General features: G+C 39.9%; 1 protein-coding gene across 5 annotated transcripts in view; it reads left to right on the top strand.

The window, feature by feature from the left end:
* The window catches only part of grm8a (glutamate receptor, metabotropic 8a), a 334,910-nt gene that overhangs the window by 119,194 nt on the left and 200,435 nt on the right, over positions 1 to 15,281 (top strand). For 3 of the 5 annotated variants that reach the window (XM_026146524.2, XM_026146523.2, XM_026146526.2), the window contains exon 3: positions 9,855 to 10,071. In XM_026146524.2, coding sequence (XP_026002309.1) covers positions 9,855 to 10,071 — 217 coding nt within the window. Of the gene's footprint in view, positions 1 to 1,300; positions 1,412 to 1,566; positions 1,659 to 9,854; positions 10,072 to 15,281 lie in introns of those variants that run through there. The other 2 variants (XM_080292016.1, XM_080292017.1) reach the window with 2 other exon arrangements.

Below are 15,281 nucleotides of genomic sequence, written 5' to 3'. Positions count from 1 at the left end.
ACACAAAGGCCACTCCCCCCACCCCCCAATACCTGCATAACGTTTATTTGTGATTTTGAAATATTACAGAAATTTTTTAACAAGGTTTAACAGATGAGATGCTTATTTATTTTCATTTCCTAGTGGAGCTACAAGAATCCATGGTTTAATGTGTAGAAACATATTTGGAAAAGGAGAGAGCTAAGTGATATAAATGCAAAAAAGAGGGCCACTTTCATGAGGAAATCAATTTGCTTTGATATAAGCTCTATATAGTCGGCATGAAAACAAATATCGGAGAGATTGGGGAAGTTTCCGCTGAAAGTTTTTCCTTAGTCTCTTTTTAAATGTGTGGCCTTGCATGTGAGTTTCATCCCATTAGTGCAAAGCATTGTTCCCACCTGCCGAACACCTTCTCTACAGTGTGCCACTGGAAAGCTCCAGGGAATTAATGGCTCACTGGGCCATTAATTCACTGCCTCGCTCCGTGCCTTGCTTATACTTCAGTCTCCCAGACAAACTGAGCGCTACCTTAGAGAGCTAAGAGTAACCATCGATTGAGTTCCTCTTATCTATCAGACATTTAAGGATTTGTGTTTTGATATACCTGCAGGTACACCGATCCATTTCCTTGATGACAGTGTAACTTCTTATTTGTATTTTTTTGTCTTTTTATTTATTTCTTTTTTGCTTTTACCAAAACCAGTCTTATCCTAATCACTTGTTTTCATATAGACAGAGGAAAAATATTCCCCACCTTTTAAAAAAAACCCCAAAAAAACCCTTCTGTCAGCATTGAGTCTCATTTGTGTTCCTTAACCTCTTCACTTTTTTAGAAAAACTAAAAAAATAAAACAACCCCGTTCATTGCTTTTGCTTGCTACCCTACTCAGATTTTTTTCCCTCTGTTTGCTCCCATCAAGTGGCTTCCTTTTTACTCTTTCAGTCTCTTTCTTTCATCTCGTCTACATTTTTCATTTGGTTGTCAACAAACAAATTACAGGCTGCTATTCTATTCTGAATTTGCTGTGATGTGCAGAGCATACACAGGGTAAACCCAGGACTTTAAAGGGAATATGTCATTGTTGTTTCGCAGCATTTAAATGAGCTCAGCATAACTTTAGATTTATTGTCAATAATAAAACTAGCAGTCATTAGGTGCATTGTGTTGCCCTAAAGCAGGGCTCTCCAACTCCAGGCCTCGAGGGCCAGTTTTAGATCTCACCCTGAGTCAACACACCTGAATCATATGATCAGTTCATTACCAAGCCTCTGGAGAACTTTAAGAAAGGGATCTCAAACTCTAGTCCTCAAGGGCCAGTGTGTCCCTGTTGCAACACACCTGAATAAAATTAGTAGCAAGAATATAAGAACTTGACTGCATGCTGAAAAGGCAACCCCTCACCCTACTCAAGTAAATTTTTAAGTGAATGTAAGTGTTTGGAAAAATTTATTTCTAAAAGTACTTTTATTGCAGTATGTCCATTCACTCATGAGCTGCTGTAACATGAATCAAGTGGCTGAATTGCCACTTGATCATGTAGTCAAGTTTTATAGTCTTGCCAATGACCTACTAATTTTATTCAGGTGTGTTGCAACAGGGACACATGGAAAAGTTGCAGGACACCGGCCCTCGAGGACTGAAATTTGAGACCCCTGCTTTAAGACATGTTGAGGAGGTAATTTAGCAATTTGGCTGCCCTAAGGTGTGTGTGTTCTTGTGCTTGCACTTCATGTGTGAGCTAGCATTTGCCAAAACTGGTGAAACATGCACTTGTTGTACTTTATGTGAGCTGTCTTCTACATCAATCGAGACTATAGTATTTGCTTGCTTTCACATCCATGTGAATTTGAGTGACTCCCATTCTAAATCTATTGGGTTTAATCTGATTTTACACCTGTTGTAGCCATAATACCGTCAACTCTTCTGGGGAGGCTTTCCACAAGGTTTAGGAGTGTGTTTATGGGAATCTTTGACCATTCTTCTTCCAGAAATACATTTCAGAGGTCAGACACTGATGAGAAGGCCTGGCTTACAGTCTGCGCTCTAATACATTCCCAAAGGTGTTCTTTTGGATTGAGTTCAGGACTCTGTGCAGGCCAGTCAAGTTTTTATTTTTTTGAAGTACCCTTCACCTGGCAAATGCCAAACCCAGACTTGTCCATCAGATTTTCAGACTGAGAAGTGCCTTAAAGCACTACATCTGATGCTTTGCATCGAGCTTGGTGATGTAAGGCTTGCATCCAGGTCAGCCACTGAAACCTATTCTATGAAGCTCTCTAAATGCTGTAATCTGAAGGCCAGAAGTCTGGACATCTGTAGCTGTTGACTCTGAAGAAAGTTGACGACCTGTGCACACTCTGCACCTCAGCATCTGCTGACCCCACTCTGTGATTTATTTATTTTTTTCTCCATAGCCTACCACTTTCTGACAGTGTTCCTGTCATTTGCACTCGCATTCACTGGATTGTGGAATATTTAGTAGCACACAAATTTCTCAACTTTACTTGCTAAACGGGTGTCATATCACAATACCACACTGGAATTCACTGAGCTCCCGACCCATTTTTCCACAAATGTTTGTAGAAGCAGTCTGCATGCCTAGGTGCTTAATTTTATACATCTGTGGCCATGGTAGTGATTGCAACACCTGAATTCAATGATATCGATGGGTTAATGTAATTCTTGAAAATCAGTGTCCTGACAACACTATTGACTTGGATGTGAAATGGCCAGCTGTTACCATATCACCCTCTACAATTTGGATGAATTAGTCTATCCTAACATTGGACAAAAGGCTGGAAGCCATGAACAGGATTCCAGTCCATCACAGAGAGCCAGGCAACCACTCATGCTCACATGAATTTAAAATCCCCACTTAGCACAACATGCTTGTATTTGGACTGAGGAAACCAAAAAGAAACCTTTGGAAGAACATGCAATTTCGTGAACCTTTTTGTTTTGGTATGAGTCATCTTACACCTACAGCCATGGAAAAAGTAGTTTAACTATCATAGTCTACTGTGGTAGTTGCATTGTTAAAATATAATCCCCTTTTAAAACAGTTAAATGAGGATACATTTGTAACATGAAAGCCTAAAAGACCGGCACAAATGCAAAGGTACAAACAGTAAACAGGAAAAAATGAGACAGATGGCCCCAGACAGGGAGAACGGGGTTAGACGGAGCGAGAGACGCCCAGGCCTTAGCCCCAGCAGTCTTCATGCTGGTAAATTAGCTTGGTGAGATCCCACTGTGGCGATACTCTCCTCATTAAACAGAGACCAGGCTTGCTGTTAGAGGGCTAAGTCAAAAATGTTTTTGAACAAGTAAATAACTATCCAGACTTACTCAAAAGCAGGGATCCAGAAGACCAAATCAATTTACTGTATTTGTGCCTATATTCTCATGGTCACCATGCTCTCTTCAATTCCTCCAGCTCATTCTGGGTGTCTAAGACTTGTCAATCCTTGTCTAAGCTCTGTAGCCTTTGAAATTATGTATACAAAATGACTACAATTTCTCTCCACGCAAAAGTTGACTATAAATTGGTTAGCGTGATTAAGCAGATAATTTTATCACGGATGACGTGACCGACCTTCCTCACGATGCCCCTGCAAGTCTGTCTGTTTAACAACGTATCCAATCCTCTTACTGACAGTGTTTGTGTGTGTGTGTGTGTGTAGGAGACAGAAAAGCGATATGTGCGTGTAATGCTTTGGGGTTAATTAGCTTCAAACCAATGCCATCTATCAGCCTTCTGCTCAGACTCTGCTTCCCTACCTGACGGCTCCATTACCACCAGATACACACAAACACACACTATAGGCCAGTTTAGGTTGCAGTCATGCTTCTGTAAGGTCTCCACATGACAATAATTTTTTAAAACAACATTTAGAATAAAAAAAAATAAAATCTAATATTTGTCATAGATTTAGATTGTTTTGTGCTTATTTTCAGCCCGTCGTAGGTTACGGTAGCCTGAAAGCACAGCACAAGTTGCTGACTCTAACATTCCTCACAAACCAGAAGTCTCCTTAGGTAAGCATATTTTGCCATGCTGATTTTTTTTGTCTTTTTGGTTCCTCTGCCAGGATGGGTGCAATTCTGTGAAATGAATATACTCAACTTTGGTTCCCAGCTGAAACAACACACACACTCACTCACAAAAAGCCAGTGGCTTGAATCATTAGGTCCAAATCCGGCTGTTAGTTATCTGTTCAGCTCCCTAGTGGGATTTAGTTGGATCTATAGTGAAGGATGAAACTGTTCCTCTCTTTCACCAAACCCATTAAGGAACAGACGGGGCAGACCTAACTGTCTATAGTGGCAGGACTTCTAGGATATTGGCTTATATTGGTTTCTATTGCTTTCACTGCCCCCAGAGTTTATTCAGGAGATACTATTTGGAAACAAAAAGCAGAAGGGCTTTTAAAGGTTTTCTTAAAGCAATGTTTTAGTCAAAGGATTTCGTTTCCAGAGCTCAAGAAAACAGTGATATTAACAGCTTGCTGGTGTTGATTGATTGTTTTCATGAAGGGGAAACATAAGCTTTTACTCTTTCAATACTCTTTGCTTAGAGGGGAATACAGCAATTAAGAATTAATCTGTTATTTTTATGGCTGAGACTAGTCTATTCCATGTTTTCATTGTGATTAATTCTATACTTAAGCAAAGGAACCAAGATTTAATATCTTTGCTGGCTGGGCCCAATCGCTATTCAGTGGCAGCCCCACTACTTGATGTAGATTAGTTTGTGTTTGTTCTTAGAAAGAGTTTAGGCTTCTAATGAGGTTTTGTGGGGAGGTACAGGGAATAAGTGCTGGTTCAGAGACCTTTTGGCTTATTTAAGAGTAGTGACTGTAAGGAGGCGAGCAGCAGCATGCATACTGGAATTCTGGTAATCCAGAGATCCTTGGGAACAGAGGATTAACGATTTAAGATGCCTTCATTATACAACAGTGTGTGAAAATTATTTATTTGCTATTATATATAGACTGTATTCCGGGGATCCAAAACTACCAACAATTTGTTACTTTGTGGAAGTACGGTAGTTCTTTGAATAAAATGGGAAAAAAAAAGAGTTTAAAATTCAAGCTTTCAAGCAAGCATTTATGCAAAATGTCATATATTGAATGACTGAATTGTAATGAATAGCCAAACAAGGTTATGAACAGCATCTAGAACTAAAGAAAATAACATTAACGCTGTATGTTCACCAAAGTATTTTCTCTTGAATACAGCTATTTCTTAGTTTGTGATTGGGTCATCATTCAGCATGTCTATAAGGTCAAGTATCTCCAGGACATACTGCATCTACAGCGGTTTAGATACTTTCTGTCTCATAGAAAAAGAAATACTATCAAATTATTACATTTTAGCATCATCTTGGTTACAAACAGGCTTTTTATTTTTTTATTTTTTTAGCTGAATATAAGTCTATTTGCAACAAAAGTTTTCAGTTGCTTTATCTGTCCACTTTCCACTACTAGACTCCGATCCAGTTGTTTATGCATTCAGTAATTATTGTTGATATCTTTCTGCAGTCAGTGGATATTGCATAGATGATAATAATTGTCTTCCAAAACTCTGAAACAATACAGGACATTACTCTGATAAGTGCATGAGAGTCAGAAAGTGTTAATTGAAACGGCAGATAAGCCTATACATACTCTTCCATTTATTACTCACACTTGTATTTCCCTCTCTCTCCCTCATACACTCACACACATATTCATTAGAGCAAATGGAATTAAGGGGATTGCAGGCATAATCTTCTTCCCCGGCGATGTGGGGGAACCAAGCTGTTAATTTGCCGCCTCTAACTACACCTCCAACTCAGCTTGTTTTGAAAAGGGCTCAAGTCATTGCGAGTCAATGGGAACTCACAGTACGTAAATGATTTACAACACTCAAACGTCGCTTGACATTTGGAAAATTAAGAAGGTTTCTGCACCTTTATGAAAGGTACATATCTGTTTTTCAGGGATCTATGAATGTGTCAGTAGTGGTAGTAACTTGGTAAATGGACCAGTACTTATATAGCGCTTTTCTACTCCAACTAATCACTCAAAGTGCTTTTTACTACAAGCCTCATTCATCCAGCCACACACACATACACACAGGCACTTTTTTTTTATATGTACGTTTTCGATATTTGCAGTGCATCCTGATGGAGGCAACTCTGGGTTCAATATTTTGTCCAATGGATGCTTTAACATGTAGACTGGGATATCCAGTGACTATTGTAGCACTTACGTGGGTTGAAATACAGTATCAATGGATAATTACCAAGGTAATGAGTATTTTTGGGCTAGTATCAGAAGATTAAGAACGACCCTTAGAGCTCTGCTACATGAATGGCAGAGAAACCAGACAAACACAGTTGTGTGGCTTAAAAGTACTTTAGTGATGTTAAGCCTTTTAAAGGAATTTTGTAACCAACACTGAATTACAACAGGTTTTAACAGAACTTCAAGTATAAAATTTTCCCCCAAAGTAGCAAAAAAATAGAATAAAAATAAAATTGTGCACAAGTAAAGAATTGGTCTTTTTTAAGTCCAAATGGTGCTGGTGGGGTCCTTGACAAACAGGTGTATTGCAATAGAATCTGTCCAATAAGGGGTGTGTGTGTGTGTGTGTGTGTGTGTGTGTGTGTGTGTGTGTGTGAGTGAGTGTGAGAGATTGTCTGTCCTACCGCACTACTTGTACAGTAGAGGATTGCAGTCCATCAATGTGCAAATGAGTGTGCGTGTATATGTATATCGTCTCCTAGGATCTTAGGTTGGCTCGCCATCCAGTGAACACTGTAACACTCTGGGTTCTGGAATTGCTGACCTGGTCTTTGGATTCGTCCCATATAAAAACCTGTTGAGTGGATGCTCAGCGTTTACGTGAAGCCACAGCTCAGTAAACCTTCCGGTCTTGTTCTGTCCTCGATAACAATTTTTAGCCCGCCTGCTCTGTTCGGCTATAGAAGCAAGAGACTGAACTTGGGAGCTGGTACTAAGGAAGGATAAGAGCTGCCTAGAGCTTCACTGATTGGCTGACACGAGAGGAGTGGAGTAAAACCTAACAGCTCTCATCAGAGCTCATCAACCCTCGGAGAAACTTAACCCTTGTTTAACCAGAACAAATATATAAATCTGTGTCCCTTTTTTGTTTAAATAAATATTTTGATCTCTTTTCACTTTCATTAAACATGAACAGTAAGAACAGAAACAATGAACATAAAATGTTTTACTTTTTCTTCTTTTTTGTTTAAGATGATTTTAGGAATTGGGTTACACTATACTGACATTTATTTACAGTTATTTTTATTTATACCAGACGATACTTTATTTTAACAGGATAATGCTGTAAAAATATGTAATTAAATCATTTATTATAGCATATATCTAGTAAAGCTCCAAGTTTTACAGTATTTTTTTAACAGTACAACAGTAATTCTGAGGCACCAGCCCTATCACAACAAAGAACTGGATAAACCAAAGAAAAAGTATGGAAAGATGGCTTGTGCTTCTGCGTTGTCAGTAGCTTTGCTTGTGAAGTACAGTCGCACTTTTAAACAATTAAGTCACTCGGATATTTCACTGGGTGTGTGCTCAAGTACGGCGTGGAGCAGCAGCGAGCAAACAGCCACCTCTGCCCCTCAAACACAGGAAAGAAAGGAGAAAAGAGAAAATTCATCATGTTTTCTTCGAGTAGAACTAATAAAGCTGGAGTTTATCGATACCACAGTCTTTAATAATTTAGCCCTGGTGCACGTTTTATTACCTGTTTTCGCTACCTATCCCTAGTGACTATATAAATGTCTGCAGAAATATTTTGTGAAAACACAGGTATATTTGGGGTAGACGGTACTGGCTCTATGCCTGCAGTAGACAATATTGGATGTTGAATCTGTACTTTATGTAACTCTCGCTCCCTCACTGCACTTGCTCTTTTCTCTGCTTTTCGTCCTCTTACTCAGTAATGACTTGGGAAGGATGACAAGTCATTACTGAGTGTGTTTGTCTGAGTATGTCTGTGGTTCCCAGCTTTAGAGTGAAATAACAAAAGATCAAAGTATTAGGTTTGTGGAGGTCACAAAGTTTCTTTCCCATGGTAAACAGACGGATACCTCATACTCCTGCATCCATGAATTCAGTGCTCTTTGAAATGGATATTCAGTTATTTAAAAGTACATAGAGTAAAAGACCAAGTAAAACGGTGGAGTTACACACAGCATAGACGTGAACGCAGCAGCACATGCATGTAGCCACATACTGTATATACAGTGATGAGCTGGAATTGGCTTTGATTTTTTTCCTTTTTTGTTTGTTTATCATTACCTCTATGAATTATACATATCCTGAAGTTCACCAGAGTTCCCAATTCTATTCCCCTGACAGAGGAGACCAAAAACGGCACTCAAATGCTGGAAGTGTGAACTTCCATTGGGTTGGAAAAATGGAAAGTTATTAAACAACTGAAAACTGAGGAACAAAGCTGTTTTGTTTCAAAATTAGATATCCAGCCAGCAATAAAACAAGAATTTTTCCATTTAGTACTGAGCAATGAGCGTTGTCATAGAAGTGAAAACAAAATATTCTCTCTTCTCAATATTCTCCTTATACACAGTTAATGTGCTGTACAGGTTAGGAATTACAATTAGCATACTTCATTTACAATACAATGCATTTTTATGCTGCATGCAATAATCTTGAAACTTAGCATTATTTACCTTTGTTTACAGATTTGCTTCAAAACCACTGAAGAGAAATAACTTACAGTATCTCTCAAAATGGATCGCTGACCTTTTTAAAATGGCAAAGACAAGTATAGATGCACAGCGACAGAGACTTCAGATGATGCTCAAAGGGAATAAAGACAGTGAGTGATGGCCTTTAGAAACATTCAAGTCACATAAACACACATACTTGCACACACTGTCTGTCCTAAATCTCCCGCCTGGATTTGCTGTGTTCAGCAGTTGTCGACGTTGGTGTTTTTGTGTGTGTTAGCATGGGAGACAGACAGCTGACACACCTTATGCTTGGGCTGAGATTGGCAGTTAAGAGTTGCTTCGAATGTATGCCAATGATATGTCTGCCCAAAAACTCTGTGTGTGTGTGTGTGTTTGCGAATGTTATAAATGGAGGGGCTTCTCCCACTGTCAGGGGGAAAAATCAATCTGCCTGTCAGCCATTGAACACCTTCGGCCTGTTATGCCACCTATCACAAGCAATAGACGTGTGTGTGTGTGTGTGTGTGTCTTCTGTTATTTCGTCAGCCTCTTTGTCTCTCCGTTCTGCAATCTGACTGTTGTGCTTTTCTTTCCCACATGTCTCTTCTCTGTCTCTTTTAAATCTTCTCTCTATCCTGAATCTGTCAGCCATAACACAAGTGTTGAAAAATGACACCACCTGCTTACCTTTTAGTTACCACACTGTCAGCCTGTATTCATATTTCCAATTATGAAGCAATTATGCTTTAATACCTGTTCATCATCATATCTATGAACCAGCAATTTCTCATTTTAGTTACACTGTAACTTTCATGTTGATGACTTTGTCTCAATTTCCTGACAGTTGTTTACCACACTGATCCTGCAGGGAGTGGGCGTTTTGTAATTCCTAGTTCAAATATCACTGAACCGTTTTACTTTTTCGCGTTTTTTTTTCTTCATTGTATGGGAACACATTACTTGTGGTGATAAACATTAAATTGAAAAAATAATCATATAAGAGTCTTCCCACTTTACTCATTTTAATATGTAGGCAGTAAAACAATTACACTATTTGGCTCACGTTCAGAAACACCACGCTATTAACTGTGCTTTTTTTCACATTTCCTCAACATCTTCCTTCCTTCTTCCCCTTTTTCCATCCAGATCCCGCAGATCAGCTACGCCTCCACGGCTCCCGAGCTGAGTGACAACACTCGCTATGACTTCTTCTCCCGTGTTGTGCCACCGGACTCGTACCAGGCCCAGGCCATGATGGACATCGTCACGGCAATGGAGTGGAACTACGTTTCCACGCTGGCCTCAGAAGGCAACTATGGCGAGAGCGGCGTTGAGGCCTTTATCCAGATTTCCAGAGAAACTGGTAAGAGCGAACCTTTCCTCTGTTCATCTGCATCCCCCCTTAAAACGAAACCTCAGCTCAGCCTTGATTGAGATTAGAAGACTTATATTGTTTTTCTATATCATAGATTGTTCTGATTTTGTCTACATTTTATGGCGACGAGTTTTTATCCTCCAGCTTTTCTGGGAAAATGTTTGAAGCAGCATTTATATCTCCTTCTCTTCTGTGTTGTGTGACACCTTCATACAGTATTTGCTGTGACTGTCACTCCAGAGCAAATCATAATTTAAATGGATTTGAGTGAGAGCAGAGCGGAGGTCTATACTAGAGTTAAAAAAACTGTTAGAAGGCAAGCTCGCCACTTCTGCTCCACTATCAGGATGTAATAACTATGATATGATGTTCATAGTGCACTTTGGTGTATAGTACATGAATAGTGGCTTTGGCCTGCAATTTTGGATGAATTGTAGAAAGAACACAGTGGAAACCTGTTGTTTAAAGTTCTAGAGAAACTCCGGGGGAAGTTCACTCTTTGCGTAAATTGCAGGCTGTAGATTGCAGACTGTGGCGAGCAAACTGAGAAAGTTCTTGTCGCAAACATGTGATGGACAAGTGCAGCCATCTGTGTATCTGTCTTTTAGTTCTTTATGCATGTATTTCTTTTTTGGCAGTGACGCCAGCTCTCGCAGACGCATTCAGCCGGTGTGAAAAAGGTGTGCTGTCATGGTTATTGTCCCTGAGAATTAGCAGAACAAGCTCTAAACGTCTAATACGGCAACTCTAGTTACTCTAGTAGGCAGGCGGGTGATACGGCGTTAAAGAGTGGATTTTTATGTTGACACAAAGACAGGGGTCATATTAAGCAGGTGGAAATCAAGAGTGAGGTTGATTTTAATAAGGTGGTGCAGAGTAAATTGTTGGTGGGAAATGTGTCTTGGGTTTTGGCCCGCACGCAGTCATTTCAGAGCACATCTGTTGCTGGTGCAGCATTAATGTGCTGCCACTTTGGTGCTTTGATCAACAAAAGCAAAGCTAAGTCACTAAACTGCTGTAAGAACTTGGAGCAAATGTTCAGCAGTAACAGACTGTAAATGATCAGTTTTGTCATTGCTGCTTAAACTGTCATCTGCAAACTGGGATCAGTAATTTGAGCAGGACCTGTTGTCCTCTGCAGCTTTATGCTGTAGTGAAAGCATCTCAGTTCATTAAATCTCTTGATCCATCTGAAGGCAGCAGGACTCACGCAGCCATGTGTCATCAAAGGAAGGACAAATGGTGGAACAGTGACAGAGTTACGGGTGCCTGAGGCTAACTGATGTCCATGACGATCAAAAGGCTTATCTGTACTGTAGTACAATACCACAGAAGAGCTGCTGTAAGACATATCTGAACACCTTCATGCTTCAGAATGGTAGACAGGTAGTATAACAGTTGGGGCATGGTCACCCCTACCTGTCTAGAGCCTTCAGTGGAAGCATGAGTGTCTAAACTGAAACATGGAGCTAAGTAGGAATTCCCCCTTATTGCCAGGTGCATGAGCATGATTTAGCAGGGAGAGAGATAGCAGCATGATGCATTTGGTAACAAGCTATTGAACCCAGAGTAGGAAATGTTCTGCTGGTAAACCTCAGGTACTAAACTTTGTTGCTGACTATGCATGGGGTTACTACAGCTGTCAAGATACTGGAATTTCAAAGTCGATACCAATACCCAAGAAAATACTCAATACTAGATAAAAGCTTTTGAGCCCATCGTGCAACAACAGAAGTAATGAAAAAGAAGTTATTAACATTTGTTAATGTTCCACAAATTTTTCCAGTTATAAGTTAGAATTAGCAAAATATTTTAAAAAAAATGCCCAACACATATCAATAATGTAATTATTGTGGAAGAAGAGCATAATGGAAGATGGAGTGGTAAAGTGTGGTATCACTTATGCTCATTGCCTGCTTTTCAAAACTGACCTCAGAGCTATACAACAAAATAAGAAACCCATTTCAATAAATTATTGTGTAAGTAGTTAAAGCTTATCATATATTGTCCACCATTCACACTGGTCCACCTCAGTCTGCAGCTCTTTGCGTCCTTTCTTCAGCTCTTGAGCCACAAAACCCGTCTGATTTGGCTGTGCTGCTCCGGATTTCACTCTTCATTTGCTCGGTTTACTTCTCTACATTAGACTCTGCTCTGTTGGGCTACGGTTCCCCCGCTGCTCTGCACAGCCAGCAAACTGCCCCGTTCTCTGTTTCCGTAATCCGCTCTGTCACTGCTCCATATTCCATCCATGTCACGTTCAGCCTGCAACAATTATTTATCTTTTATCTAACTAAAATTCAGTAGCTGCTACCTTAATGATAACAGATGGCTAATGTGGCTACTGGGTAACTGCTAACAGTTAAACAGCTAATGTCAACATATATGCTGGCCAGGTTAGCTTTTACGATAACTTTTTAATACTTCACTGGGTTGAAATAGGAGCTTAACTGTGCTCTCAAATTCCTCCTAAAGCGCTGTACAGTGTTAAGAACATTGACTACTACAGCTGTTAGTGATTGGAGGGGCTGTGTGAGTGTTTGCCGGCAAATTATGATGCAAATTATATTAGTTAAAATTGGTTGTTTTCCTGTCAAATCATACAGTTCACATACATAAATAATAGCAATGCTCCAAATTTTAGCAATGAAATAACTTTTAGTAAGTTACACTGCAAAGTGCCATTGTCACATTTTATTGGAGTAGTTTGTGCTTACTTGACTTAATTGACAGAACGCATGATTTAAAGAAAGGATTTATTGGTCCTGTGTTAGTCTCTGCCACCTTTACAACACTATTAAATAAAAGTAGCATGTCGTATTCTTTAAATGCACTAGACCGTCACATTATAGTTTATGAAACAGTTTAGAGTAGAAATTAAAATACCTTGGAACATTTCTGTCATATAAATGCCTTCATCAGCCTGTTTTAACTGTTTATTTCTGCCATCACTGTGCAAATTAAATAAAAAAAAAACGTACAGACCTGCCTCTGGCTGCAGATTTGGGGTGCTTTGAGTTCAGGTCATGCTGCTCTGCACAGTTGGGACAACAATCGGATTTCCTGGAGAAACCTCCCTCTATTTGTTGAGCTGCTGTTCTCATGCATCACTTAGAGCAGAACAGCTGTTTTCAGAGCAGTGACACCCGTGATGAGGGAATTTGTCACCACGGCCTCAGTACTTTTGAATTCCACTTCTAGAGCCGAAAGTCTGCAGGTCTTGAAGCAGATATCCTGCTCACAGCTATATTTTGTTTCTTGTCTCCCTGCAGCAAGCTTTTGCCATTTTCTCTTAGCCAAAGTCTTGGAGAGTAATGGGCTTCTCATGGTGATATACTGTACTGTTGTTAGCTGGGCTTGTATTTAGCAGTGGGATGTAAATTGGACAGTTGTTGGCTCTTGATTTTTACGGGCTGCTTGTGATCGATGTGTTTGCAGGTCTCTTTTAGTCTCGGCCTGCATTTCTGTTCTTTTTAAAATCACTCTTTGCCTGCTGTATTATCACGGAAAGATTTCAGGGCTGGGTTTGCTGTGAAGGGACAGTAGATGATGTATTTTAACTACTTCACTGGATGGTGGAGTGACAGGAAAAATGAGAACAAATCACTACAGAGTAAGTGAGAGTGACAGAGATACAGAAAATGAGAGAAACACAGAGAGATAGATCACTTGTCTGTTTTGATGTAAACTCTAAAAGCACGGTCCCTGTGGTCCTGGGAGCATCAAGATGGGTGAATGCAGAATCAAAATCAGTTTATGAAATCCTTCAAGTGATGTTGACAGATCAAAATGCTGCTGGTTTCCCTTGTTATGTCTCAAATGTTTTTTGAAAACACATCATGTTGGATGTTGACAAATATTTACCGACTGACAGAGCCAAGACGAGTAAAGAATCCATTTGAGGGGATTCTCATCAGTCGAAATATTTCCAGTTTTTATTTTTTATCATCCTGTTGATTTTCTTCCCTTTGTTGTTGTTGTTGTTTCTCCATTGTTTGTGTGCTGATGCAGAAATGACAGTTTTTTTTGTATGTCTGTGCTGTTGTCTAGCTGTCCATCTTAGTCCCGGTGCGTGTTTGGAGCCAGCTCGCCCAGGGTTTTGTGCAGTGGCAGTCAGCACATAAATGTTTTGTGTGGTGTCAGATCAGTGCGTGTGCGTGTGTGTGTGTGTGTGTGTGTGTGTGTGTATACGTCACTGTACAGTCTGAAGCAATACTTAGCAAAGTGTGTATTTGTGTTCTGGGCCGGGGGGTGGGGGCATTATCTTGCTTTATATGTGTGTAGGTGGATGTGTGTGTGGGTGTATGGTTGGGGCTGCATGCTGTGACAGCAGTCACTCAATTCTTTACTCTGCCTCTCTGAAGATGCCAAGCAAGCTAAGGAAGATACAGGGATGGCAGAGTGGACAAAACGCTGGTGAACAAGAGGAGGGGACAGGAAAAAGTGACAGGACGGGGAGAGTTCATAGTGTGTTGGAATTAATGAATGAAACTGGACGCTGGGAAATAGGTAGAATAGGAAAAGAATAAGGAAAGGAAGAGCAGCATTAGGATAAAAATAAGGACCCTGGTAATGATATTAAGCATGCGTTGTACACATATGCATGCATATATTCCCTGAGACACAGTCATATATTTTCATTTTATTGCATTTTCAATAACAAGTGGACCTCTTCAGATTCACTCGGAGAGAAAAAATAAGAGAAAGCGAGCTGCTGGGAATTTCTAGGATGTTATTTTGTAACTGCGGTGTAATGAGTGAAGTTTACAAGGCACTCTGCATACTGATACCAAACATCCATATGAATTGGTGTGTAATCATTCACCGATGAGTGTTAAAGGGTGGGTGTGTTTGAGAGAGTTATAGAAAGTGTGCATTGTGAAAGGATATTAATTGCCAAAAACTGCTCTCATCACATTAGCATATGTCAGGGGTTAGTGGGTGTGTGTGGGGGGTGAATAGGTGATAGTGGCAGCAACAGAAAATGTTTAAAACTGTCCACTCAGACTTTTTATTTAAGACTCTGGAAGTTAAATCTTTACTTCTCCAATACGGTGTTTGAAAGTGAATATGTCCTACTTATGTTTGCTGCCGCACAGCTGCAGCGCTATGCCTCTCCCAGGAGGAGTAAGTAGAAAATTCTGCACATCTAATTTTTCAGCCAAGTCCACAGAGCAGTCAGCAAAATCTTTGTTTCA

Source organism: Astatotilapia calliptera, chromosome 17, assembly GCF_964374335.1.
Source record: "Astatotilapia calliptera chromosome 17, fAstCal68.1, whole genome shotgun sequence".
NCBI classification, from domain to species: domain Eukaryota; kingdom Metazoa; phylum Chordata; class Actinopteri; order Cichliformes; family Cichlidae; genus Astatotilapia; species Astatotilapia calliptera.
Note: the sequence above shows the minus strand (reverse complement) of the source record. Positions and strands in the feature narration are given on the sequence as shown.